This window comes from Oncorhynchus tshawytscha, linkage group LG04, assembly GCF_018296145.1.
Source record: "Oncorhynchus tshawytscha isolate Ot180627B linkage group LG04, Otsh_v2.0, whole genome shotgun sequence".
Taxonomy (NCBI): Eukaryota; Metazoa; Chordata; class Actinopteri; order Salmoniformes; family Salmonidae; genus Oncorhynchus; species Oncorhynchus tshawytscha.
The window spans coordinates 24182674-24210667 of NC_056432.1; the positions used below are offsets into that span (position 1 = coordinate 24182674).

Genomic DNA, 27994 nt, shown 5'->3' on the forward strand with positions numbered 1-27994 from the left:
TGAGCAAGGCACTTAACCTTAATCGCTACTGTACGTCGTCTGCTAAATTATTAAAACGTACAATGGTGGATAGCAGTGAACAGTAGCAGTAAAGTTAACGCCCTTAAAATTGTGATTGGACATTATGGATACTGCTGCACGAGACTTCGATTCAATTGGTGGAATTTATGTCCATCAAATTACTCTCGCTGTCTAGTTTAATGCTCTAAATGCTGGTGGAAAGAAGGAAGATGTACATGTGAGGATTCCTGAGTTTTTGCAATGGTCAGACTATCCATTTATTGCCACACATTCCACAACTCGGAGTTGCTATGAAGGTACAATTATTTCACAATTATTTGTAGTTTAAATTATACTTTCCTCAATAATCAATAGGTGATTGCTGCCAAGCTAATTGACTGTCAGCAAATGTGTTAGCTAGCTAGCTAGCTCTAGCTATCTACCCAGATAGATATAGCTAGCTAGCTATGTTGAATGATCTGAGCTCAATCATCTCTAGCTCTTGGCTAGCTAATGCAGCGTTATTGCCAGCTACTGTACTGTCAGTATGTACAGTGCCTAAATAAAGTATCACATCACTTGTCCTTTTTACACATTTTATGTTACAGCCTGAATTTAAAATGTATTAAATTTAAATTTGTGTCACTGGCCAACACACAACACCCAATAATGTCGAAGTGGAATTATGTTTTTCAATTATTTTTAATCAAAAATTACAAGCTGAAATGTCTTGAGTCAGTAAGTATTCAAACTATTTGTTATGGCAAGCATAAATAAGTTAAGGAGTGAACATAGGTTAAACAAGTCACATAATAAGTTGCATGAACTCACTCTGTGTGCAATAATAGTGTTCAGCATGGTTTTTGAATGACTACCTCATCTCTGTACCCTACACATACAGTTATCTGTAAAAGGTCCCTCAGTCGAGCAGTGAATTTCAAACACAGATTCAACCACAAAGACCAGGGACGTTTTCCAAAGCCTCGCAAAGTAGGGCACCTATTCCTTTGAGTATGTTGAAGTTATTATTTGCACTTTAGATGGCATATTAATACACCCAGTCACTACACATATACAGGCGTCCTTCCTAACTCAATTTCCGGCTCAGGGTTTCACAATGAGCCCAATGGTGAATTTAAAACAGAGTTTAATGGCTGTGATAGGAGAAAACTGAGGATGTATCAACAACATTGCAGTTACTCCAGAATACTAACCTAAATGACAGAGTGAAAAGAAGGAAGCCTGTACAAAATACAAATATTCCAAAACATGCATCCTGTTTGCAATAAGGCACAAATGTGGCAAATAAATATACTTTATGTCCTGAATACAAAGTGTTATGTTTGTGGCAAATCCAACACATCACTGAGTACCACATGGTGACTGCATCATGTTATGGGTATGCTTGTCATCGGCAAGGACTAGGGAGTTTTGGGATAAAAAGAAAGTAGAGTAGAGCTAAGCACAGGCAAAATCCCAGATGAAAACTTGGTTCAATCTCCTTTCTAACAGACACTGGGAGACAAATGCACCTTTCAGCAGGACAATAACCTAAACACAAGGCCAGATATTACTTACCATAATGAGATTTGCTTACCATGATGACATTGAATGTTTCTGAGTGGCCTAGTTAACAGTTTTTATTTATATCTACTTGAAAATCTATGACAAACATGAAAATAGTTCTATAGCAATAATCAACAACAAATTTAACAGAGATGAAAGAATTTTGAAAAGAATAATGGTCAAGTGTTGCACAATCCAGATGTGGAAAGCTCTTAGAGACATACCCAGAAAGACTCTCAGCTGTAATCGCTGCCAAAGGTGTTTCTATAAAGTATTGACTCAGAGGTGTGAATACTTATATTAATGAAATATTTCTGTATTTCATTTTCAATACATTTGCAAAAACATATACTTTTTTCCTTCACTTTGTCAATAATGGGTATTGTGTGAGGATGGGTGAGATAAATAAATAAAATAAAAAAAAAAAAATTGAATTCAAGCTGCAACACAACAAAATGTGGAATAAGTCAAGGGGTATGAGTACTTTCAGAAGGCACTGTAGCTAGCTAAGTTACAATGATGCCAAAATAAGGTTAGCTAGCTACTATTAGCTAGATTTTATTTTCTAACTGTAAGAGCTAGCTAGATTACACTATCTACTCATCTAGGGAATTCTCATTAACCAGCTTTAATTTGCAATATCAGTACTATTGAAGATTGCCCCCAAGACCAAGTGTAGCTTGATGTTTTGCATCTGTACCTACTGCTAGTTGTAGCCAGCTTTGTGAAAGCACAGCAGATTGATTGAAATCTTTCCTTGCTTGTGACTGATATTTGTGATTTGAATGGATATTTATAGCATAGTTCAAATCCTCCCTCCTAGGAAGCACGCTTCCTGTCAATGAATGATTCTATTTGTTTAATGTATGTTACCATTGTCTTTAGGCTGTTTGGTTGCACATCTGTAGAAATCATGAAGTTCATTCATTGGGCATAATTTTGACTTGATTTATTAGGATCCCCATTAGCTGACGCCAATGGCGACAGCTAGTCTTACTGGGGTCCGACACATGATGAAAAAAAACATACATTTAAAAACATGAACGTGTGTGTGTGTGTGCATCTATCAAATTATGTTTAGCCAAGTTTATAGCGGGAGTTATAATGTTCAAAAACAATCATCACATTGTTGCCCACCTAATGCAATTTTGTAATTGTTGTACTGTCTCTCTTCAATCAATATGTATTAGTAAAGATTATTGAACAAGTACTGTATTTAATTTCATCATAATACAATCTTAAACTGAGAGACAACTGAGGCAGTTTGCTGATATGAATGAATGATTATTGGTAGAACTAGATCAGCAGGGGACTCAATGCAGATACAGGTCAATGTACCAGGAGAAACTGCATCTTCAAGAGAAACACCCTGGCAACACATCCATTAAAAAATAAGTTAATACAGACTCCCATTTAGACTAACAACTTGAGAACAGAAAATGCAAAGTTATTAGAACAATCATAATATAGCAATTGACCTGTTGCCTGAGTAACTACACTAATATATACAAAATCAAATTAGTGGGTTTGGTTATTTCAGCCACACCCATTGCTGACAGGTGTATACAATCAAGCACACAGCCATGCAATCTCCATAGACAAATATTGGCAGTAGAATGGCCTTACTGAAGAGCTCTGTAACTTTCAGCTTGGCACTGTCATAGGATGCCACCTTTCCAACAAGTCAGTTTGTAAAAATTCTGCCCTGCTAGAGCTGCCTCGGACAACTGTATGTGCTGTTGTGAAGTAGAAATGTCTATGAGCAACAACGGCTCAAACGTGAGGTGGTAGGCAACACAAGCTCACAGAATGGGACCGCCGAGTGCTGAAGCTTGTAGCGTGTAAAAATCTTCGGTCCTCAGTTGCAACACTCACTACCGAGTTCCAAACTGCCTCTGGAAGCAACGTCAGCACAATAACTGTTCGTCGGGAGCTTCATGAAATGGATTTCCATGACAGAGCAGCCGCACACAAGCCTAAGATCTCCATGCACAATGCCAAGCGTCGGCTGCTGTGGTGTAAAGCTTGCCGCCATTGGACTCTGGGGCAGTGGATGCGCATTCTCTGGCGTGATGAATCACGCTTCACCATCTGGCAGTTTGACGGACGAATCTGGGTTTGGCGGTTGCCAGAAGAACGCTACCTGCCCCAAAGCATAGTGCCAACTGTAAAGTTTGGTGGAGGAGCAATAATGATCTGGGGCTGTTTTTCATGTTTCGGGCTAGGCCTCTTAGTTTCAGTGAAGGGAAATCTTAAAGCTACTGCATACAATGACATTCTAGACGATTCTATGCTTCCAACTTTGTGGCAACAGTTTGGGAAGGCCCTTTCCTGTTTCAGCATGACAATGCTCCCGTGCACAAAGCGAGGTCCATAGAGAAATGGTTTGTTGAAATCGGTGTGGAAGAACTTGACTGGCTTGCACAAAGCACTGACCTCAACCCCATTGGACACCTTTGGGATGAATTGGAACGCTGACTGCGAGCCAGGCCTAATTGCCCAACATCAGTGCCTGACCTCACTAATGCTCTTGTGGCTGAATGGAGGCAAGTCTCCGCAGCAATATTCCAACATCTAGTGGAAAGCCTTCCCAGAAGAGTGGAGGCTATTATAGCAGCAAATGGGACCAACTCCATATTAATGCCCATGATTTTGGAATGAGAGCAGGTGTCCACTTTTGGTCATATTCCTTTTTTAAATTTTTTATTGATTGTAATTGTTTTACTACCGCATAGTACAGTTGTAGCGAAAAGTTTTGAGAATGGCACAAATATATATTTTCACAAAGTTTGCTGCTTCAGTGTCTTTAGATATTTTTGTCAGATGTTACTAGGGAATACTGAAGTATAATTACAAGCATTTCATAAGTTTCAAAGGCCTTTGTTGACAATGACATGAAGTTGATACAAAGAGTCAATATTTGCAGTGTTGACCCTTCTCATTCAAGACCTCTGCAATCCGCCCTGGCATGCTGTCAATTAACTTCTGGGCCACATCCTGACTGATGACAGCCCATTCTTGCATAATCAATGCTTGGAGTTTGTCAGAATTTGTGGGTTTTTGTTTGTCCACCCGCCTCTTGAGGATTGACCACAAGTTCTCAATGGGATTAAGGTCTGATTAAGGTCAGTTTCCTGGCCATGGACCCAAAATATCGATGTTTTGTTCCCCGAGCCACTTAGTTATCACTTTTGCCTTATGGCAAGGTGCTCCATCATGCTGGAAAAGGCATTGTTCGTCACCAAACTGTTCCTGGATGGTTGGGAGAAGTTGCTCTCGGAGGATGTGTTGGTACCATTCTTTATTCATGGTTGTGTTCTTTCAAAATTGTGAGTGAGCCCACTCCCTTTGCTGAGAAGCAACCCCACACATGAATGGTCTCAGGATGCTTTACTGTTGGCATGACACAGGACTGATGGTAGCGCTCACCTTGTCTTCTCCGGACAAGCTTTTTTCTGGATGCCCCAAACAATCGGAAAGGGGATTCATCAGAGAAAATGACTTTACCCCAGTCCTCAGCAGTCCAATCCCTGTACCTTTTGCAGAATATCAGTCTGTCCCTGATGTTTTTCCTGGAGAGAAGTGGCTTCTTTGCAGCCCTTCTTGACACCAGGCCATCCTCCAAAAGTCTTCGCCTCACTGTGCGTGCAGATGCACTCACACCTGCCTGCTGCCATTCCTGAGCAAGCTCTGTACTGGTGCTGCCCGGATCCCGCAGCTGAATCAACTTTAGAAGACAGTCCTGGCGCTTGCTGGACATTCTTGGGCGCCCTGAAGCCTTCTTCACAACAATTGAACCGCTCTCCTTGAAGTTCTTGATGATCCAATAAATGGTTGATTTAGGTGCAATCTTACAGGCAGCAATATCCTTGCCTGTGAAGCCCTTTTTGTGCAAAGCAATGATGACGGCACATGTTTCCTTGCAGATAACCATGATTAACAGAGGAAGAACAATGATCCTAAGCACCACCCTCCTTTTGAAGCTTCCAGTCTGTTATTCAAACTCAATTAGCATGACAGAGTGATCTCCAGCCTTGTCCTTGTCAACACTCACACATGTAAACGAGAGAATCACTGACATGATATCAGCTGGTCCTTTTGTGGCAGGGCTGAAATGCAGCGGAAATGTTTTTGGGAGATTCAGTTCATTGACATGGCAAAGAGGGACTTTGCAAATAATTGCAATTCATCTCTTCACTCTTCATAACATTCTGGAGTATATGCAAATTGCCATCATACAAACTGAGGCAGCAGACTTTGTGAAAATTAACATTTGTGTCATTCTCAAAACTTTTGGCCAAGACTGTACTATTGTTCATGTAACAGAGACCATTATAATATGCAATGGCCATTTGATAGAGCCTAGTTCGGAAACATTGATAGAGATAGGAGCTGAACTGAAATTGAGTATGTGGAATTATCTTCCCATGGTAATACAGGGAATGCATTCTCTCGTGTTATATTTCCAGGGAACAGATATGGAGTTAGAATTTGCAGCCACTCATCGAGGTTAGTTTATCTGATACATTAATAATTTCTCCACTACATGCCTTTGCTTTCTCACAAATTTTCCCCTGCAGACAAAGTATCCAATTTAGGGAAAGAATGATAGGATGTGCTAGATGTAGGTCTATTAGGGCTTGTCTGCATGCGATCCCTGGGCATGTCTATTCTGTTGTGCCATTCTCAACTTATGCTTTTAATTTCCTCAGCCATAACAACGTGATGTTTCTCATGTGGCTGCATAATAGTATAATAGTCGGTGTTTCCATGACCACTCTATTTTTAGGAAATGTTATCAGGCTTGCAGTAACCGTTGCAATACATTGCAGAACCTAGCCAATCCGTTTGTAGGTATCACTGTGAAAACGACTATAGGCTGTGTGGTGTTGCACAGATAGGTCTCAGCTAAAGGAGAGGAAGGGGAGACCCCTTCACACATCTGTGGAGCTCTGCAGTCTGAAAACTGCTGTCTGTGTTTTGTGTTCTCCAGGCAGGGGCCTCGTCCATGTGGGCTTCATGCTGTGGTCTGCTGAATGAAGTCATGGGCACAGGGGCAGTGAGAGGCCAGCAGCCCGGGTTCGGAGCCAGTGCTGGACCCTTCCGGTTTGCCCCCAGCGCAGGATACTCCACATACCCGCCCACAACCTCAGGGAGCCCCAGCCTTGTATGTAAGGCCTGTGGCCAGGCATTCTCGGTCTTCAGGAGGAAGGTAGGTGTTTGGTTTGGGGACTATTGGGGTAGCTAGTAGACTGACTGTGAATGTCCTATATGTTTGTAGGCCAGTCCCAGATGGTTAGGGGTTGTTTGATGGGCTTTGGGGTGATGGTTAGGGGTTGTTTGATAGGCTTGGGGTGATCAAGAAGGAACCTGATAGGGTTTTTGATCCAAGGAATAATTTATGAATTGGTATGGACTGAGAGACTATTACATTCAATACACCAATATTATTTGAGATTTTATTTGAGTAGGCTTTTGAGTAGCCATCATGTTTATTTTGCCACTCATCCTCAAACAGACACACTCTACTACAGTACATGTTGTAAAGTGAGGGCCAGTATTGATTAGTTACGTCCTAATACATTAACTGTTCTTGCAGAGAGCCAAGATAAGAGACGCCAAAAGCAGCCATTTACTTCATGAGACTGCACTTACTACAGGCCTGGGGCACATCAGTTGTAATTGCTACACTCCACCACCATAGGTATTTTGTGAAAACCACATGTTTTAATTAAGTGGGCTAAAAATAGACAATGACTTAGGCTATGTATTTAGTGTAGATTTACAGTGCATTCGGAAAGTATTCAGACCCCTTGACTTTTTCCACATTTTGTTACATTACAGCCTTATTCTAAAATGTATTTTTTGCACAGATCTGGGGAACGGTACCAAAACATTTCTTCAGTATTGAAGGTCCCCAAGAACACAGTGGCCTCTATCATTCTTAAATGGAAGAAATTTGGAACCACCAAGATTCTTCCTAGAGCTAGCCACCAGGAGGTGACCAAGAACCCTATGGTCACTCTGACAGAGCTCCAGAGTTCCTTTCTGGAGATGGGAGAACCTTTCAGAAGGACAACCATCTCTGCAGCACTCCACCAATCAGGCCTTTATGGTAGAGTGGCCAGACGGAAGCCACTCCTCAGTAAAAGGCACATGACAGCCCGCTTGAAGTTTGCCAAAAGGCACCTAAAGACTGATGAAACCAAGATTGAACTCTTTGGGCTAAATGCCATGTGTCACTTCTTGAAGAAACCTTACACAATCTCTATGGTGAAGCATGGTGGTGGCAGCATCATGCTGTGGGGATGTTTTTCAGGGAATGGGAGACTAGTCAGGATCGAGGGAAAGATGAATGGAGAAAAGTACATAGAGATCCTTGATGACAACCTGTTCCAGAGCGCTCAGGACCTCAGACTGGGGTGAAGGTTCAACTCCAACAGGACAATAACCCTAAGCACACAGCCAATACAACACAGGAGTGGCTTTGGGACAAGTCTCTGAATGTCCTTGAGTGGCCCAGCCAGAGCCCGGACTTGAACCCAATCTAACATCTCTGGAGAGACCTGAAATTAGCTGTCCAGCGATGCTCCCCATCCAACCTGTCAGAGCTTGAGAGGATCTGAAGAGTAGAATGGGAGAAACTCCCTAAGTACAGGTGTGCCAAGCTTGTAGCGTCATACCCAAGAAGACTCGCGGCTGTAATTTATTTTTAATACATTTGCAAAAATGTCTAAAAACCTGTTTTTGCTTTGTCATCATGGGGTGTTGTGTGTAGATTGATGATGTTAGCAGTTGATGTTACTCTTCAATAACACAGACCCCAACGCAAATCGGGGGAGGAAAATATTTATTCAAATAGGACAAATCATGCGGGGAGGTAGATGTTCTTTCTCCCCTGTCCTCAGTGATTTTCTCCTGTGATTCTCTCTTCAGAACAAAGGCACAGGATGTAGTTTTATAACCCAGCCCTAGCCTGTGGCTGACCAATTAGAATTCCTTGCAATAAAACTGGGCCAAGTATCCTATTTCAGGTTCAATGTATAAACAATTTGGACCAATGAGAACTTGGAAATCTTCTTACACTCCACGCTAGACCATTAAAAAATATATATATATATACTTAAAATGTATTTTTAGAAAACATGAATAAAAAAAACATTAGCATTAAACATAAAATAATTTACATTAAACACATTGCATTTCTATAAAACACAAAGGGCATATTTGACTTATTTTACTTTTTACAATAAGAAATTGATTTCAAACAAAGTTATATAAAATAAGTATTAAACAGGTGTAATGATGATGTCCCTTACGATTCCTACCACATCCTGTATTAGGAGGAAACTCACACAAAAAATGATTCCCAATAGGACGATTTAATATTATTTTCTTGTAGACAAGGTAATCATTCACCAAGTCATTTAAAAGTGACCAGCTCTTCCACACTGGTATCAGTCCCAAATGGAGAACTATTAGAGATTATGTTCTGACAGTCTGCCGGTAGTGAGGAATTATTCTTCCATTCCGCTGGTTGATAAGGACTTCTCTAATGAACACTTCACCGGTGATCTTGTGTCATTTCAGGTACAGTCCTTGGGTCAAGGGATATTACTGCAGCTTCAGACAATATATTCTTATAACCTGTAAAGAAGGAAACAAAAAAGTGAAAATAACTAACATGTCCTGGTTTCAAGAGAAATTGATATTTCACAGATTTCCCTAACTAAATATGTCCCAATTTACAGGAAAAAGTTGGACGTTTCACCTAGATATCCATAATATGACGATTGCTGTGTACAACATAGAAGATTATCAGGTTCTGATCATCTTACTATGCTTCTTCACCCGAGATTCGCCCCTGGTTGCTAATCAATCCCCCGTGTCATCAAAATGGACAACCTTGTAATGATGTATCCATCGCGATGTTCCCTGGATTTTTACTGCTGACCTCGTTATGAGCAAAACTTGATAAGGACCTTCTCATTTTGGCTAGAATGTCTAACATGTTTTTTTACCATCACCCACTGTCCTGGCACTACGTCATGTCCCCCCTCGGGAGTTATTCCCCACGCCTATTTTACTTGTCTGTCTGCTTCCCCTACTGCATTAGAGAGTAGTATGCAATAGTTAAGCATTGTGTCACTCATAAAGTGAACGTCTGCTTTTCTCAAATCTAACGTGCCTGTCATTATCACATTGTCCATTGTAGTAACTGCCCAGCCTGCCTTCATCACACCCCTCTCCACAATACTTAAACTGTGATTCTGTACTGTGATTCTCTCCTCAGAACAAAGGGACAGGATGTAGTTTTATAACCCAGCCCTAGCCAAGTATCCTATTTCAGGTTCAATATATAAACAATTTGGACCAATGAGAACTTGCCATGTAGCTATGAGTCCCAGACTGAAATTCCTCCCATGTCTCTGACCCATTAATCATTAATCTCCTATTACGGAAAAAAAACTATTTCCATGGATCGTTAGTACTCTATTGACTTTTATTCCTCTTGACCTTTAGTACTCTATTGACCTGTATTTATCTTGGAAATATTCTTACAATGAGGGAAACAAATATTTAAATCCATTTTAGAATTGGGCCGTAAAGTAAAAAAATGTGGATAAAGTCAATGGGTCTGAATACTTTTCGAATGCACTTGATTTATTTCACCTTTATTTAACCAGGTAGGCAAGTTGAGAACAAGTTCTCATTTACAATTGCGACCTGGCCAAGATAAAGCAAAGCAGTTTGACACATACAACAACACAGAGTTACACATGGAGTAAAACAAAACACAGTCAATAATACAGTAGAAACATAAGTCTATATACAATGTGAGCAAGTGAGGTGAGATAAGGGAGGTAAAGGCAAAAAAGGCCATGGTGGCGAAGTAAATACAATATAGCAAGTAAAACACTGGAATGTTTGATTTGCAGTGGAAGAATGTGCAAAGTAGAGATAGAAATAATGGGGTGCAAAGAAGCAAAATAAATACAGTAGAGAAAGAGGTAGTTGTTTGGCTAAATTATAGACGGGCTATGTACAGGTGCAGTAATCTGTGAGCTGCTCTGACAGCTGGTGCTTAAAGCTAGTGAGGGAGATAAGTGTTTCCAGTTTCAGAGATTTTTGTAGTTAGTTCCAGTCATTGGCAGACGAGAACTGGAAGGAGAGTTGGCCAAATGAAGAATTGGATTTGGGGGTGACCAGAGAGATATACCTGCTGGAGCGCATGCTACAGGTGGGTGCTGCTATGGTGACCAGCAAGCTGAGATAAGGGGGGACTTTCCTAGCAGGGTCTTGTAGATGACCTGGAGCCAGTGGGTTTGGAGACGAGTATGAAGCGAGGGCCAGCCAACGAGAGCGTACAGGTCGCAGTGGTGGGTAGTATATAGGGCTTTGGTGACAAAACGGATGGCACTGTGATAGACTGCATCCAATTTATTGAGTAGGGTATTAGAGGCTATTTTGTAAATGACATCGTCGAAGTCGAGGATTGGTAGGATGGTCAGTTTTACAAGGGTATGTTTGGCAGTATGAAGAGTGAAGGAGGCTTTGTGAAGGAGGCTTTGTTGCGAAATAGGAAGCCAATTCTAGATTTAACTTTGGATTGGAGATGTTTGATATGAGTCTGGAACGAGAGTTTACAGTCTAGCCAGACACCTAGGTATTTGTAGTTGTCCACATATTCTAAGTCAGAGCCGTCCAGAGTAGTGATGTTGGACAGGTGGGCAGGTGCAGGCAGCGTTCGGTTGAAGAGCATGCGTTTAGTTTTACTTGTATTTAAGAGCAATTGGAGGCCACGGAAGGAGAGTCGTATGGCATTGAAGCTCGCTTGGAGGGTTGTTAACACAGTGTCCAAAGAAGGGCCAAAGTATATAGAATGGTATCGTCTGCGTAGAGGTGGATCAGAGACTCACCAGCAGCAAGAGCGACATCATTGATGTATACAGAGAAGAGAGTCGGTCCAAGAATTGAACCCTGTGGCACCCCCATAGAGATTGCCAGAGGCCCGGACAACAGACCCTCCGATTTGACACACTGAACTCTGAGGAGTAGTTGGTGAACCTGGCGAGGCAATCATTTGAGAAACCAAGGCCGTCGAGTCTGCCGATGAGGATGTGGTGATTGACAGAGTCGAAAGCCTTGGCCAGGTCAATGAATACGGCTGCACAGTATTGTTTCTTATCGATGGCGGTTAAGATATCGTTTAGGACCTTGAGCGTGGCTGAGGTGCACCCATGACCAGCTCTGAAACCAGATTGCATAGCGGAGAAGGTATGGTGGGATTTGAAATGGTCGGTAATCTGTTTGTTGACTTGGCTTTCAAAGACCTTAGAAAGTTAGGGTAGGATAGATATAAGTCTGTAGCAGTTTGGGCCAAGAGTGTCCCCCCCCCTTTGAAGAGAGGGGTGACCGCAGCTGCTTTCCAATCTTTGGGAATCTCAGACGACACGAAAGAGGGGTGGCAACAATTCTGGCAGATAATTTTAGAAAGAAATGGGTCCAGATTGTCTAGCCCGGCTGATTTGTAGAGGTCCAGATTTTGCAGCTCTTTCAGAACATCAGCTGACTGGATTTGGGAGAAGGAGAAATGGGGAAGGCTTGGGCGAGTTGCTGTGGGGGGGTGCAGTGCTGTTGACCGGGGTAGGAGTAGCCAGGTGGAAAGCATGGCCAGCCGTAGAAAAATACTTCTCAAATTCTCAATTATAGTGGATTTATCGGTGGTGACAGTGTTTCCTATCTTCAGTGCAGTGGGCAGCTGGGAGGAGGTGTTCTTATTCTCCATGGACTTTACAGTGTCCCATAACTTTTTGGAGTTTGTGTTGCAGGAAGCAAATTTCTGCTTGAAAAAGCTAGCCTTGGCTTTTCTAACTGCCTGTGTATATTGGTTTCTAGCTTCCCTGAAAAGTTGCATATCACGGGGGCTGTTCGATGCTAATGCAGAACGCCATAGGATGTTTTTGTGTTGGTTAAGGGCAGTAAGGTCTGGAGAGAACCAAGGGCTATATCTGTTCCTGGTTCTACATTTCTTGAATGGGGCATGCTTATTTAAGATGGTGAGGAAGGCATTTAAAAAAAACAAACAGGCATCCTCTACTGACGGGATGAGATCAATATCCTTCCAGGATACCCCGGCCTGGTCGATTAGAAAGGCCTGCTCGCAGAAGTGTTTCAGGGAGCGTTTGACAGTGATGAGTGGAGGTCGTTTGACCGCTGACCCATTACGGATGCAGGCAATGAGGCAGTGATGCAACAATTGTCAGATAATTTTAGAAAGAGAGGGTCCAGATTGTCTGGCCCGGCTGATTTGTAGGGGTCCAAGTTTTGCAGCTCTTTCAGAACATCAGCTATCTGGATTTGCCTGCACCCATTACGGATGCAGGCAATGATTGCTGAGATCTTGGTTGACAACAGCAGAGGTGTATTTAGAGGGCAAGTTGGTTAGGATGATATCTATGAGGGTGCCCGTGTTTACGGCTTTGGGGTGGTACCTGGTAGGTTCATTGATAATTTGTGTGAGATTGATGGCATCAAGCTTAGATTGTAGGATGGCTGGGGTGTTAAGCATGTTCCAGTTTAGGTCGCCTAGCAGCACGAGCTCTGAAGATAGATGGGGGGCAATCAGTTCACGTATGGTGTCCAGAGCACAGCTGGGGGCAGAGGGTGGTTTTTAGCAGGCGGCAACGGTGAGAGACTTGTTTTTAGAGAGGTGGATTTTTAAAAGTAGAAGTTCAAATTGTTTGGTTACAGACCTGGATAGTAGGACAGAACTCTGCAGGCTCTCTTTGCAGTAGATTGCAACACCGCCCCCTTTGGCCATTCTATCTTGTCTGAAAATGTAGTTAGGGATGAACATTTCAGAACTTTTGGTGGGCTTCCATACCAGGATTCAGACACGGCTAGAACATCTTGAGAACATCCATCCATGCACTGTAGATCAGTCTGGGGTTTTGTTGATGAGACACCCTAATGCTATGGTTTGATAAAGTTTGTTAGAACAAAATGTAAAATTAAAAAGTAAGAATTGGCAGGTAATGAGTGTGAGACTGTGCCTCATCAAATTTCTAGCCAGAATGTAATAAAATGTGTGGGGGTCCCCTCCCACTGGTGAGACACACCTGTCTGTGATTTGGGAGGGGGGGAGGGGGGGTTGTTCTGTTGTTATGACAGAGGGAGAGATCCTCTCCATATTGCAGGGTTGAATTCCATTACTTGTCTGGTTTGGTCCCTCTGATGCCCTGAGTCACCATGCCAATACAGCGTCTAATCCAGAGGCTTGCATGTTGTTACTGTTTGATGTTTGTGACATGAAAGAAATGAACTGCCTGCCTCCTGTCCGACTGTCTAGAGAGGGAGTGGAACAGATGCACAAGATTGAAAAATACAGTAACAGTATCAAGACATTGATATTCTGCTTCCTCATGCCTTGTTTGAGCTCCAATATCCCACATTCCTCTCATCTGTCCACTACAGCCGGTGAAGGTTCTATTGAATATTAAACATGAGTGTAGCTTTGTTAAGAACAAACGACCGTTCAAGGTACTGTATATAGAGCCAGATGAGGGAGGTGATTGCTTATCTGAGATTTAATCATTTTGAATCTTTCTTCCACACTAATGTTTTATTAATGGAGATGCATTCTAAATGCTGAATATTGGGCAGGCTTTGCAGATCCTATTAAGGCACAGTGTGCCCTGGAGCCTACATTACTGTCAATGTCACTTCTTCTGTATCTTCTACTTGGTTAATGCCTACATGCTCTCTATCACTCTCTCCCCCAGTATATCTGCTGCGACTGTAAGAAGAGCTTCTGCACGCTGTGCTCCATGCTTCAGGAGAACTTGCGTATATGTGCCACATGTCACCTGCTGAAGGGGACAGCCTTCCAGAGACCACAGCTGATGCGGCTGAGGGTCAGAGACCTGCGGCAGTACCTGCTGCTACGCAACGTCCCCACAGACACATGCAGGGAGAAGGAGGACCTGGTGGAACTGGTGCTGTGTCACCAGGGGACCGAAAGGGAGGGGGACCCCGACATGGCTAGCTTCAACTCCCGCTCCCTCTACACCCCGCCCCCTTCCACCACACGCTCCGCCTCCGAGCTGTCTACTCTCTCCGCCTCTCAGGGGGAAGCGCTCAGCAGGAGCGACAGCTCAGGGACTACCAACCAGGTACACATACTTCTTCTACACCCTCTCCAACTACCAACCAGGTACGTCATGCAGATAATGTGTAAAAAGTATTAGGTCTGCTCTGGAAGTGACTGAGGCAAAGACAGTACAGTATGAAGATAGGCAGAAACTGCTTCTCCAATAGAAATCCTGATCACACTTGTAGGCGATGTCTTGGCGACGTCCGCTTTCAAAGCTTATGTACAGACACACGTAATCGGGTCTAACGGTTGTCTCACGCCGAACTACGCATGTGCAGGCCTTCAAATCAAAGGCATTCCTTCAATATATAGTTGTTTTTTTTAAAAATGAGAACGGGTCAGTTTGACACGTTCAAGAGGTTTGAGTAAAAAACATGTTAAACTACTTAAGAAATTGTCTCGAATTGAATTGTGCCTTTAGATTTCAAGAAAATTAACAACTAACAACTCACTTTTCTCATTGACTTCTCAAACTCTGACTGAGGTATACATTTCAGGGTTGTGATTCTTATGGATTAATCCAGAATGTCTGGTACTCAGACTAGCAAAGAGCAGGTGAACACTGACTGTGGATGTTCTGTGTGTGAAAGTACATTCAAGACGTCTGAAATATGGAGCTTCACAGTTCGTTTCTACTTATGTCAGCTTTAGAAAGCATTTATTTTGCTTGTCCTTATCAGACTGTCAACCCCTGGTGACTAAAATTGATGGGAGTGATTTGGTCAATTCTGTTGATTTAATAGACCCATCGTCTTCATCGTTGGACTCTTAGAAAGATGAGGCCTCCTGTTGGACTCTTCCCCTCCATAGAGAGATGAGGCCTCCTGTTGGACTCTCCCCCTCCATAAGAGATGAGGCTTCCTGTTGGACTCTTCCCCTCCATAGAGAGATGAGGCTTCCTGTTGGACTCTCCCCGCCCCCAATAGAGAGATTTTATTTTATTATTATTTTTTAAACCAGGTAGGCCAATTGAGAACAAGTTCTCATTTACAACTGCGACCTGGCCAAGATAAAGCAAAGCTGTGTGACAAAAAAAAAAACAGTTACACATGGGATAAACAAACGTACAGTCAATAACACAATAGAAAAATCTGTATACAGTGTGTGCAAATGAAGTAAGGAGGTAAGGCAATAAATAGGCCATAGTGGTGAAGTCATTACAATTTAGAAATGAACACTGGATGGATAGATGTGCAGATGAGGATGTGCAAGTAGAAGTACTGGCGTGCAAAAGAGCAGAAAAACAAATATGGGGATGAGGTAGGTAGTTGATTGGATGGGCTATTTACAGATGGGCTATGTACAGCTGCAGCGATCGGTAAGCTGCTCTGACAGCTGACGCTTAAAGTTAGTGAGGGAGATAAAAGTCTCCAACTTCAGTGATTTTTGCAATTCGTTCCAGTCATTGGCAGCAGAGAACTGGAAGGAAAGGAGGCCAAATGTTGGCTTTGGGGATGACCAGTGAAACATACCTGCTGGAGCGCCTGCTACACGTGGGTGTTGCTATGGAGACCAGTGAGCTGAGATAAGGCGGGGCTTTACCTAGCAAAGACTTATAGATGACCTGGAGCCAGTGGGTTTGGCGACGAATATGTAGCGAGGACCAGCGAACAAGAGCATACTGTTCGCAGTGGTGGGTAATATATGGGGCTTTGGTGACAAAACGGATGGCACTATGATAGACTGCATCCAGTTTGCTGAGTAGAGTGTTGGAGGCTATTTTGAAAATGACATCGCCAAAGTCAAGGATCAGTAGGGTAGTCCGAGTTCCAATGGTATTTTTGGCAGCGTGAGTGAAGGAGGCTTTGTTGCGAAATAGGAAGCCGATTCTAGATACTCATTTTGGATTGGAGATGCTTAATATAAGTCTGGAAGGAGAGTTTACAGTCTAGCCAGACACCTAGGTATTTATAGTTGTCCACATAAGTCAGAACCGTCCAGAGTAGTGATGCTGGACGGGCGGGCGGGTAGCGATCGGTTGAAGAGTGTGCATTTCGTTTTACTAGCATTTAAGACCAGTTGGAGGCCACGGAACCAGTGATGTATGGCATTGAAGCTCGTTTGGAGGTTTGTTAACACAGTGTCCAAAGAAGGGCCAGAAGTATACAGAATGGTGTCGTCGGCGTAGCGGTGGATCAAAGAATCACCCACAGCAAGAGCGACATCATTGATATATACAGAGAAGAGAGTCGGCCTGAGAATTGAACACTGTGGCACCCTCATAGAGATGGCCAGAGGTCTGGACTCTATCTGAGAAGTAGTTAGTGAACCAGGCGAGGCAGTCATTAGAGAAACCAAGGCTGTTGAGTCTGCAGATAAGAATATGGTGATTGACAGAGTCGAAAGCCTTGGCCAGGTCGATGAAGACGGCTGCACAGTACGGTCTTTTTTCGATGGCGGTTATGATATCGTTTAGGAACTTGGAATCCAGATTGCATAGTGGAGAAGGTATGGTGGGATTCGAAATGGTTGGTGATCTGTTTGTTCACCTGGCTTTCAAAGACTTTAGAAAGGCAGGGCAGGATGAATATAGGTCTGTAACAGTTTGGGCCTAGAGTGTCTCCCCCCCCCACACCCATAGAGAGATGAGGTCTCCTCTTGGACTCTCCCCTAGCCTCCACTCTCAAATATGTAGGAAGTAGCCCTGTCCTGTTTTTCTATTCCTGTAAACAAAAAGCTCAGCTGGTGCAGACAGCAGTAGAAGCTTTACTATGAATGGAAGGTAAACATAGTAGTCCCCGAGGTATCTATGGACTAAGCAGCGGGTGACTAATCCTAATCCCTGCCTGGACTGTACAGTAAGTATTTATAGTTCTCTGTGGAGGTTTCCGTCTGAGTCATGTGTTTTTGTGTTGGCTGTATAGGATATAGGAGACGCTACATCTCTCTCCACCCTGAACCTGGAACCCAGTGAACACACACCAGAGGTAAATAATAAACATCACCCAGTAGGCTCTACCTCTCACAGCATCTGGAGCTTATTCAGAGGGGTGCAACTTTCTCTCCAATGCAGTATGTGTCATGTACAGTTGAAGTCGGAAGTTTACATACACTTAGGTTGGTGTCATTAAAACTCATTTTCAACCACTCCACACATTGTTTGTTCACAAAGTATAGTTTTGGCAAGTTGGTTAGGAATTAATTATTAGGACAGATTATTTCACTTATAATTCATTTGTATCACAATTCCAGTGGCTCAGAAGTTTACATACACTAAGTTGACTGTGCCTTTAAACAGCTTGGAAATTCCAGAAAATGATGTCATGGCTTTAGAAGTTTCTGATTTAAGTCAATTGGCGGTGTACCTGTGGATGTATTTCAAAGCCTACCTTCAAATTCAGTGCCTCTTTGCTTGACATCATGGAAAAATCAAAATAAATCAGCCAAGACCTCAGATTTTTTTTGTTGTAGAACTCCATAAGTATAGTTCATCCTTGGGAGCAATTTCCAAATGCCTAAAGTTGTAACGACCATTGGTGGAAGAAGGTGAGGACCAAGATGCAGCTTGGTAAGTGTTCATCATTATTTTAATGAACTGAACACAAAATACAACAAGGAACAACCGAAACAGCTCGGTCAGGTGCAAAACACACTAAACAGAAAATAACTACCCACAATCCATAGTGGGAAAACAGGCTGCCTAAGTATGGTTCTCAATCATAGACAACAATTGACAGCTGCCTCTGATTGGGAATCATACCAGGCCAAAACCAGAAATACAAAACATAGAACAAAAACATAGAATGCCCACCCCAACTCACGCCCTGACCAAACTAAAATAGAGACATAAAAAAGGAACTAAGGTCAGGACGTGACAAACGTTACCAAGTTCATTTGTATAAACAATAGTACGCAAGTATAAACACCATGGGACCACGTAGCCGTCATACCGCTCAGGAAGGAGACACGTTCTGTCTCCTAGAGATGAGTGTACTGTAATGAAACAGGCAGGGAGCAGGTCTCGTACCCTCAACCTTCTAGCCCGAAGTCCCGAGCAATATCGACTGTGCCCCAAAAGCATGCTCGAGCGGCAGAGTCGATATCCGCGCTTTTAAACCCAGGGTCGTTACACTACTCCCTCCTTTCAAAGAGCGCGTCCTCGCGCTAGCTTGCGGCTCTACGTCTTACAGGAACACGCTCACAGGCCATGCACAATCACTGTCGTGGATGCAAGGTCCGATCCCACTTCTGACACCAATGAGGTGAAACAGGCAGGGAGCAGGTCTCGAACCCTCAACCTTCTAGCCTGAAGTCCAGCGCGCTATCGACTGTGCCCCAAAGGCATGCTCGAGCGGCAGAGTCGATATCCACGCTTATAAACCCAGGATCATTACAGTACTTTGGTGCGAAAAGTGCAAATCAATCCCAGAACAACAGCAACGGACCTTGTGAAGATGCTGGAGGAAATGGGTACAAAAGTATCTATATCCGAGTCCTAAAGCGACATAACCTGAAAGGCCACTTAGCATGGAAGAAGCCACTGCTTCAAAACCGCCATAAAAAAGCCAGACTACGGTTTGCAACTGCACATGGGGAAAAAGATCATACTTTTTGGAGAAATGTCTTCGGTTCTAAAGAAACAAAAATAGAACTGTTTGGCCATAATGACCATCGTTATGTTAGGAGGAAAAAGGGGGATGCTTGCAAGCTGAAGAACACCATCCCAACCCATGAAGCACGGGGGTGGCAGCATCATGTTGTTTGGGTGCTTTGCTGCAGGAGGGACTGGTGCACTTCACAAAATAGATGGCGACATGAGGAAGGAATATTATGTGGATATTTTGAAGCAACATCTCAAGACATCAGTCAGGAAGTTAAGGCTTGGTCGCAAATGTGTCTTCCAAATGGACAATGACCCCAAGCATACTTCCAAAGTTGTGGCAAAATGGCTTAAGGACAACAAAGTCAAGGTATTGGAGTGGCCATCACAAAGCCCTGACCTCAATCCTTTAGAAAATGTGTAGACCTACAAACCTGACTCAGTTACACCAGTTCTGTCAGGAGGAATCGGCCAGTATTCACCCAACTTATTGTTGGGTGAAAAACAATTTAAAGGCAATGCTACCAAATACATATTGAGTGTATGTAAACTTCTGACCCACTGGGGAATGTGATGAAATAAATAAAAGCTGAAATAAATCATTCTCTCTGCTATTATTCTGACATGTTACATTCTTAAAATGAAGTGGTGATCCTAACTGACCTAAGACAGGGAATGTTTACTTGGAATAAATGTCTGGAATTGTGAAAAACTGAGTTTAAATGTATTTGGCTAAGGTGTATGTAAACTTCCGACTTCAACTGTATGTAATGGCTAATGGCTCCCCTCTCTCATCCTGTAGGTGATCCCTCAGACGTGGCAGCGAGCACGGGCCTCTCTCTCAGACATCTCTTGCCTGAGGGACATCGATGGTCTGTCCGTCAGACAACTGAAGGAGATCCTGGCCAGGAATTTTGTAAACTATTCAGGCTGCTGCGAGAAGTGGGAGCTGGTAGAGCGCGTCAGCCGCTTGTACAGAGAGACAGAGGAGAACAGGAAGTCATGTGAGTAGCAGTGAGCCTGGTCCCAGATCTGTTTGAGCTGTCCCATCAACTCCTATGGTCATTACCACGCCATGTTTGCCAATTAAAATGGTGTACGATAGTTTTATTAGCTTGAGTACCTAAATGTTTTTTCTTACTTTCTTCTAGTGGAAAACGTAAACACAGCTGTAACTTCAGGTAAGAAATCACTGCTCTGTCTGTCTTTTGTGATGGTACATGATGATATGTAAAGTTTGGAATAGGAATGGAAAGTACAGCTACTTAACATGTAACCCTTCAGTCTCTGTCTCGTCAGTGATATTCTAGCTCAGGACGTACAGTACAGTGCCTTGCGAAAGTATTCGGCCCCCTTGAACTTTGCGACCTTTTGCCACATTTCAGGCTTCAAACATAAAGATATAAAACTGTATTTTTTTGTGAAGAATCAACAACAAGTGGGACACAATCATGAAGTGGAACGACATTTATTGGATATTTCAAACTTTTTTAACAAATCAAAACCTGAAAAATTGGGCGTGCAAAATTATTCAGCCCCCTTAAGTTAATACTTTGTAGCGCCACCTTTTGCTGCGATTACAGCTGTAAGTCGCTTGGGGTATGTCTCTATCAGTTTTGCACATCGAGAGACTGAAATGTTTTCCCATTCCTCCTTGCAAAACAGCTCGAGCTCAGTGAGGTTGGATGGAGAGCATTTGTGAACAGCAGTTTTCAGTTCTTTCCACAGATTCTCGATTGGATTCAGGTCTGGACTTTGACTTGGCCATTCTAACACCTGGATATGTTTATTTTTGAACCATTCCATTGTAGATTTTGCTTTATGTTTTGGATCATTGTCTTGTTGGAAGACAAATCTCCGGCCCAGTCTCAGGTCTTTTGCAGACTCCATCAGGTTTTCTTCCAGAATGGTCCTGTATTTGGCTCCATCCATCTTCCCATCAATTTTAACCATCTTCCCTGTCCCTGCTGAAGAAAAGCAGGCCCAAACCATGATGCTGCCACCACCATGTTTGACAGTGGGGATGTTGTGTTCAGGGTGATGAGCTGTGTTGCTTTTACGCCAAACATAACGTTTTGCATTGTTGCCAAAAAGTTCAATTTTGGTTTCATCTGACCAGAGCACCTTCTTCCACATGTTTGGTGTGTCTCCCAGGTGGCTTGTGGCAAACTTTAAACTACACTTTTTATGGATATCTTTAAGAAATGGCTTTCTTCTTGCCACTCTTTCATAAAGGCCAGATTTGTGCAATATACGACTGATTGTTGTCCTATGGACAGAGTCTCCCACCTCAGCTGTAGATCTCTGCAGTTCATCCAGAGTGATCATTGGCCTCTTGGCTGCATCTCTGATCAGTCTTCTCCTTGTATGAGCTGAAAGTTTAGAGGGACGGCCAGGTCTTGGTAGATTTGCAGTGGTCTGATACTCCTTCCATTTCAATATTATCACTTGCACAGTGCTCCTTGGGATGTTTAAAGCTTGGGAAATCTTTTTGTATCCAAATCCGGCTTTAAACTTCTTCACAACAGTATCTCGGACCTGCCTGGTGTGTTCCTTGTTCTTCATGATGCTCTCTGCGCTTTTAACGGACCTCTGAGACTATCACAGTGCAGGTGCATTTATACGGAGACTTGATTACACACAGGTGGATTGTATTTATCATCATTAGTCATTTAGGTCAACATTGGATCATTCAGAGATCCTCACTGAACTTCTGGAGAGAGTTTGCTGCACTGAAAGTAAAGGGGCTGAATAATTTTGCACGCCCAATTTTTCAGTTTTTGAGTTGTTAAAAAAGTTTGAAATATCCAATAAATGTCGTTCCACTTCATGATTGTGTCCCACTTGTTGTTGATTCTTCACAAAAAAATACAGTTTTATATCTTTATGTTTGAAGCCTGAAATGTGGCAAAAGGTCGCAAAGTTCAAGGGGGCCGAATACTTTCGCAAGTCACTGTATGTTCATTACTGTAGCTGCCTTTAATATTGTACCTTCAGAGTTCCTTCAGAGTTGATTTCTGTAGTGTTTTTAAAAAAAAATCAGAATCAGTATTTATTGACAGTTGCTTTACTCCTTCCTTTCAAGTGGTGGCCTTGCCCCTTCCTCCCATCTGCATTGGAGGGATTGAAGGTAAGGTATCTGAAAAAGGCAAGTGTTCCCTTGGTCACTCCAACTGTTGACCTGGTCACTCTTACCATCTCATGGCCCGGCCCCTCCGCATGCATGTAACACAGGCATCCATCCTCATATACAGCCGTTAGTGATGCATGCAGGAGTTTCACCTTACTTACTGTATCTGGTTCCACCACCACCACTACTACTCCTGCTGCACATCAATCATGGTGTTTTTGTATCTCATCCATTCCAAGGGTACCTCCATGCATTCTGAGCATGTTTAGCTATTGGACGCCATCTTTGCCCCTTTCCATTGGTGTATAAGAACCGGTCACCCAAGTGCAATCCTTAAGTGTATTACCTCTTGGAAAGCCCAAGATAGTATTTAATAACTTCACACACATACAGTGCCTTCAGAAAGTATTAGGGCCCTATGATTTCCATGATGTGGAAAAGACGGATGGAATCACTGAATTTGGTATTAAAAATGGAATCAACTGTAAAATGTGAAATATTGCAGAATTGTCCATAATTTGCCTGAAATGTATTTAAAAAATAAAATAAAGTAGGCCTAATTATTGTAGTGACCTAAATTATTGAATAATTGTAAAAGTACAGGTGAGTAGGCCTAGACAAATAATTCCATTTTCGATTGGGGTGTTTTGAGAGGGTGGTCAGTCGTGCGTGAGACCCTTACGTCACCTCACAACTTGGCTGTCATTTTGAGAAACATTTCAAAGAGGTCGTCTAAGACGTCCAAGTCGTCAAAAAAAATGGAAAGATTTGACCCTAACCCCTAAATTCAGAGCAGAGCAATGCCCAAAGGACTATTATGAGTCAGGTGATAAGCTGTTTTGCAAATTCTGTCAACATAGTATTGATTGGACCTGTAAAAATATGTGTGATGACCACTTAAAGTGTAAAGCTCATGTGAACAAGAACAAGGAAAAGCACTGTGTTAGCCAGAGCATGCCTCTTCAAACGACCTATTACTTGTGCAAGCACATCAGCAGATTCAAGGTGAGAATTGATTCAGGACTTTGTGGCTGTATGCGCTGAATCTGACATCCCCTTACACTGTACCCAAACTGGACGCGCGCGTGCCATCGTGCGCAAATATTTTATCTGAAATGCACAAGGTCCTCTACTCCAACAGTTAATCTACACATAAAACGGTCAACCTAAATCATTTCTAGTCATCTCTCCTTCCAGGCTTTTTCTTCTTTGGACTTTATATGGCGATTGGCATCTAATCTCATAGTATTACCACGACCAACCAACCTCAGTTCATCTTTTAATCACCCACTTGGGTATAACCAATGAGGAGAGGGCACATGGGGATCTGCTTCTATAAACCAACGAGGAGATGTGAGAGGCAGGACTTGCACCGTGTTCAGCGTCACAAATAGAACTGACTTCTATTTTAGCGCTTGGCAACCCAGACGCTCGTTGGCTTGCACGACCAGTGTGGGTGCAATGATTGCATAACATGTAAACTCAGCAAAAAAAGAAACGTCCTCTCACTCTCAACTGCGTTTATTTTCCACAAACTTAACGTGTAAATATTTGTATGAACATAACAAGATTCATCAACTGATACATAAACTGAACAAGTTCCATAGACATGTGACTAACAGAAATGGAATCATGTGTCCCTGAACAAAGGGGGGTCAAAATAAAAAGTAACAGTTAATATCTGGTGTGGCCACCAGCTGCATTAAGTACTGCAGTGCATCTCCTCATGGACTGTAACAGATTTGCCAGTTCTTGCTGTGAGATGTTACCCCACTCTTCCACCAAGGCACCTGCAAATTCAAGGACATTTCTGGGGGGAATGGCCCTAGCCCTCACCCTCCGATCCAACAGGTCCCAGGCGTGCTCAATGGGATTGAGATCCGGGCTCTTTGCTGGCCATGGCAGAACACTGGCATTCCTGTCTTGCAGGGAATCACGCACAGAACGAGCAGTATAGCTGGTAGCATTGTCATGCTGGAGGGTCATGTCAAGATGAGCCTGCAGGAAGGGTACCACATGAGAGAGGAGGATGTCTTCCCTGTAACGCACAGCATTGAGATTCCCTGCAATGACAACAATCTCAGTCCGATGATGCTGTGACACACCGCCCCAGACCATGATGGACCCTCCACCTCCAAACCCTCCACCTCCGATCCCGCTCCAGAGTACAGGCCTTGGTGTAACGCTCATTCCTTCGATGATAAACGCAAATCCGACCATCACCCCTTGGTGAGACAAAACCGCGACTCGTCAGAGAAGAGCACTTTTTGCCAGTCCTGTCTGGTCCTGTGACGGTGGGTTTGTGCCCATAGGCGACGTTGTTGCTGGTGATGTCTGGTGAGGACTTGCCTTACAACAGGTCTACAAGCCCTCAGTCCATCCTCTCTCAGCCTATTGCGGACAGTCTGAGCACTGATGGAGGGATTGTGCGTTCCTGGTGTAACTCGGGCAGTTGTTGCCATCCTGTACCTTTTCTTTACTTTTTTTATTTCACCTTTATTTAACCAGGTAGGCCAGTTGAGAACAAGTTCTCATTTACAACTGCGACCTGGCCAAGATAAAGCAAAGCAGTGCGACAAAAAACAACAACACAGAGTTACACATGGGATAAACAAAAGTACAGTCAATGACACAATAGAAAAATGTATATACAGTGTGTGCAAATGGAGTAAGGAGGTAAGGTAATAAATAGCCCATAGTGGCGAAGTAATTACAAATAAGCTAATTAACACTGGGAGTGATTGATGTGCAAGTAGAAATACTGGTGTGCAAAAGAGCAAAAAAGTAAATAAAAACAATATGGCGATGAGGTAGGTAGTTGGATTGGGCTATTTCCGGATGGGCTATGTACAGCTGCAGTGATCGGTAAGCTGCTCAGATAACTGTTGCTTAAAGTTAGTGAGGGAGATAGAAGTCTCCAACTTCAGTGATTTGTGCAATTCGATCCAGTCATTGGCAGCAGAGAACTTGAAGGAAAGGCGGCCAAAGAGGTGTTAGCTTTGGGGATGACCAGTGAGATATACCTGCTGGAGCGCGTGCTATGGGTGGGTGTTGTTATGGTGACCAGTGAGCTGAGATAAGGAGGAGTTTTACCTAGCAAAGACTTATAGATGACCTGGAGCCATATTCGTCTGGCGACGAATATGTAGCAAGGGCCAGCCGACGAGAGCATACAGGTCGCAGTGGTGGGTAGTATATGGGGCTTTGGTGACAAAACGGATGGAACTGTGATGGACTGCATCCAGTTGGCTGAGTAGAGTGTTGGACGCTATTTTGTAAATGACATCGTCCTTGCCGATGATAAGCATACCCATAACATGATTCAGTCACCACCATGCTTGAAAATATGAAAAGTGGTACTCAGTGATGTGTTGGATTTGCCCCAAACATAATTCTTTGTATTCAGGACATGAAGTTTATTTCTTTGCCACATTTTTGGCAGTTTTACTTTAGTGCCTTATTGCAAACAGGATGCATGTTTTGTTATATTTGTATTTTGTTCTTTTCACTCTATCATTTAGGTTAGTATTGTGGAGTAACTACAATGTTGATACATCTTGAGTTTTCTCCTATCACTGCCGTTAAACTCTGTAACTGTTTTAAAGTCACCATTGGCCTCATGGTGAAATCTCTGAGCGGTATTCTTCCTCTGTGGTAACTGAGTTAGGAAGGACGCCTGTATCTTTGTAGTTACTGGGTGTATTGATACACCACCCAAAGTGTAATTAATAACTTCACCATGCTCAAAGGGACATTCAATGTCTGCTTCTTTTTTTTTTTACCCATCTACCAATAGGTGCCCTTCTTTGCGAGGCTTTGGAAAACCTCCCTGGTCCTTGCGGTTGAATCTTTGTTTGAAATTCACTGCTCGACTGAGGGACCTTACAGATAATTGTATGTGTGGGGTACAGAGATGAGGTAGTCATTTAAAAAATCATGTTATAACACTTATTGCCCACAGTGAATCAGCACAATTTATGTGACTTAGGAAATGCTTTATTCCTTAACTTATTCAGGCTCTCCACAACAAAGGGGTTGAATACTTACTGACTGAAGGCATTTCAGCTTTTCATTTTTAATAAAAAAAATAAAAAATCTATTAACATTCCGCTTTGACATTATGGGGCATTGACACAAAGTCTCAATTTACTTTCTGAAGGCACTGTATTTCTATAAAGCTAAATATGTCCAGCTGCATGATGTCTGAATTCAAACATCCACTGATACACCGTCAGGATGAGGAAGAGGTCTCGTTGTCTTGGAAACTCCTCGTATGGAAGCCTTTTTATCCAGCGCTGCTATTTCCAGGAGCCTGTATGGAGCTTGCCCTCTGCTTTGTACCAGCCATGACCTTCCTATGATAAGGCACCCTAGATAAGAGAGAGAGAGGAGATATTGGGATCTCTCTTCAAGGCAGTGTCACGCTCTTCTACCTCTTCGGGGCATGACATCATCATTGCTCTCCTCCACTCTCATCTGTATGTCATGTTGTTCTTTTACTTTTTTCTGATTCCTCCCCTCTGTCTTCCTCCAGATCGGGAGAAGGCCCAGCTGACCAACCTGGATAACGGCCTGTGTAGGATCTGCATGGATGCTGCGATTGACTGCGTCCTTCTGGAGTGTGGTCACATGGTCACCTGCACCAAGTGTGGTAAGCGGATGAGCGAGTGTCCCATCTGCAGGCAGTACGTTGTGAGAGCTGTGCACGTCTTCAAGTCCTAATGTCTGAACCCATCACCACCGTCTCAGAACATCTTCAACAAAACATTCATCTCCAGAGAAACAGAAATCTGTTCCGTCACAGTCCATACTGGGAGACTGCCTCCATGCTCTCACCACCAGTACTTCTTGTTGTGGGTGTTCATGTTTTCATCCCCTGAAACGCTTACATTATTTGCACACTTAAACGTGACTATTAAAAATGCAGTGTTCTCTTTTTACCTTGTATTATTTAGTCTGACTAATCAGTATTTGAAGGAAAAAAGGGCAGCAGTCTACCCTCGTATTATTCCATTACTAAACACATCCTTGACTTGTTCCTATCAAGAATGTGAGCTATTCAATCACATGTGCATTGTTGTCTAACATGACGTATCACTTTTGAATCTGCCTGCTATGAACTGTAGCATTTGCTTCAAATAACTGCATATCTTAGTAATTCTGAAGAAAATACTGTACTGTGCAACAGGATGGGGGATGAGCAAATTAGAGGTCTATTTGGATTCAAAACAGCAATATCTAATGTAATTTGCTCTTTTGTCATGTCTTAGCACTGAGTGTTAAGATGGAAAAGAAAAACAGGTGCTAAATACATTCAAATGTTTTTCCAACTTAAAAATTGTGGATTTTCTTTCATTAATATTTTCCATTTTCTTTTGAAAGTGGAAGGAATAGTTTGTTTTTAATTGATAAATGATTGTAGTTAACACAGAACTAACTAATCAAAGAGAGCTGCAACTTAACTGACACTGGAATATAAAGTGTGTCTATATATATATATATATATATATATATATATATATTAGTACCATTGTAGAATAATAGGGAAGACATCAACACTATGAAATAACACAAAAAAATGTTAAATCAATATATTTTATAT

General features: G+C 42.7%; 1 protein-coding gene and 1 long non-coding RNA gene across 2 annotated transcripts; one reads left to right on the forward strand and one right to left on the reverse strand.

The window, feature by feature from the left end:
* The first annotated feature begins 116 nt into the window (after nt 1-116).
* LOC112248376 (E3 ubiquitin-protein ligase RNF34-like) lies at nt 117-27945 on the forward strand. The gene is made up of 8 exons (XM_024417338.2): nt 117-317; nt 6560-6778; nt 14352-14741; nt 17587-17649; nt 20065-20266; nt 20414-20443; nt 22348-22392; nt 26927-27945. Exons 1-8 carry the CDS (start codon nt 312-314, stop codon nt 27112-27114), a joined length of 1143 nt encoding a protein of 380 aa, XP_024273106.1. The 5' UTR covers nt 117-311; the 3' UTR covers nt 27115-27945.
* Nucleotides 8400-9841, reverse strand: LOC112248377. Its single transcript, XR_002953219.2, has 2 exons — nt 9338-9841; nt 8400-9213 (listed from the first exon to the last, which is right to left on the reverse strand). It is a non-coding gene; the product is annotated as an uncharacterized LOC112248377 (long non-coding RNA).
* Nucleotides 27946-27994: the final 49 nt, after the last annotated feature.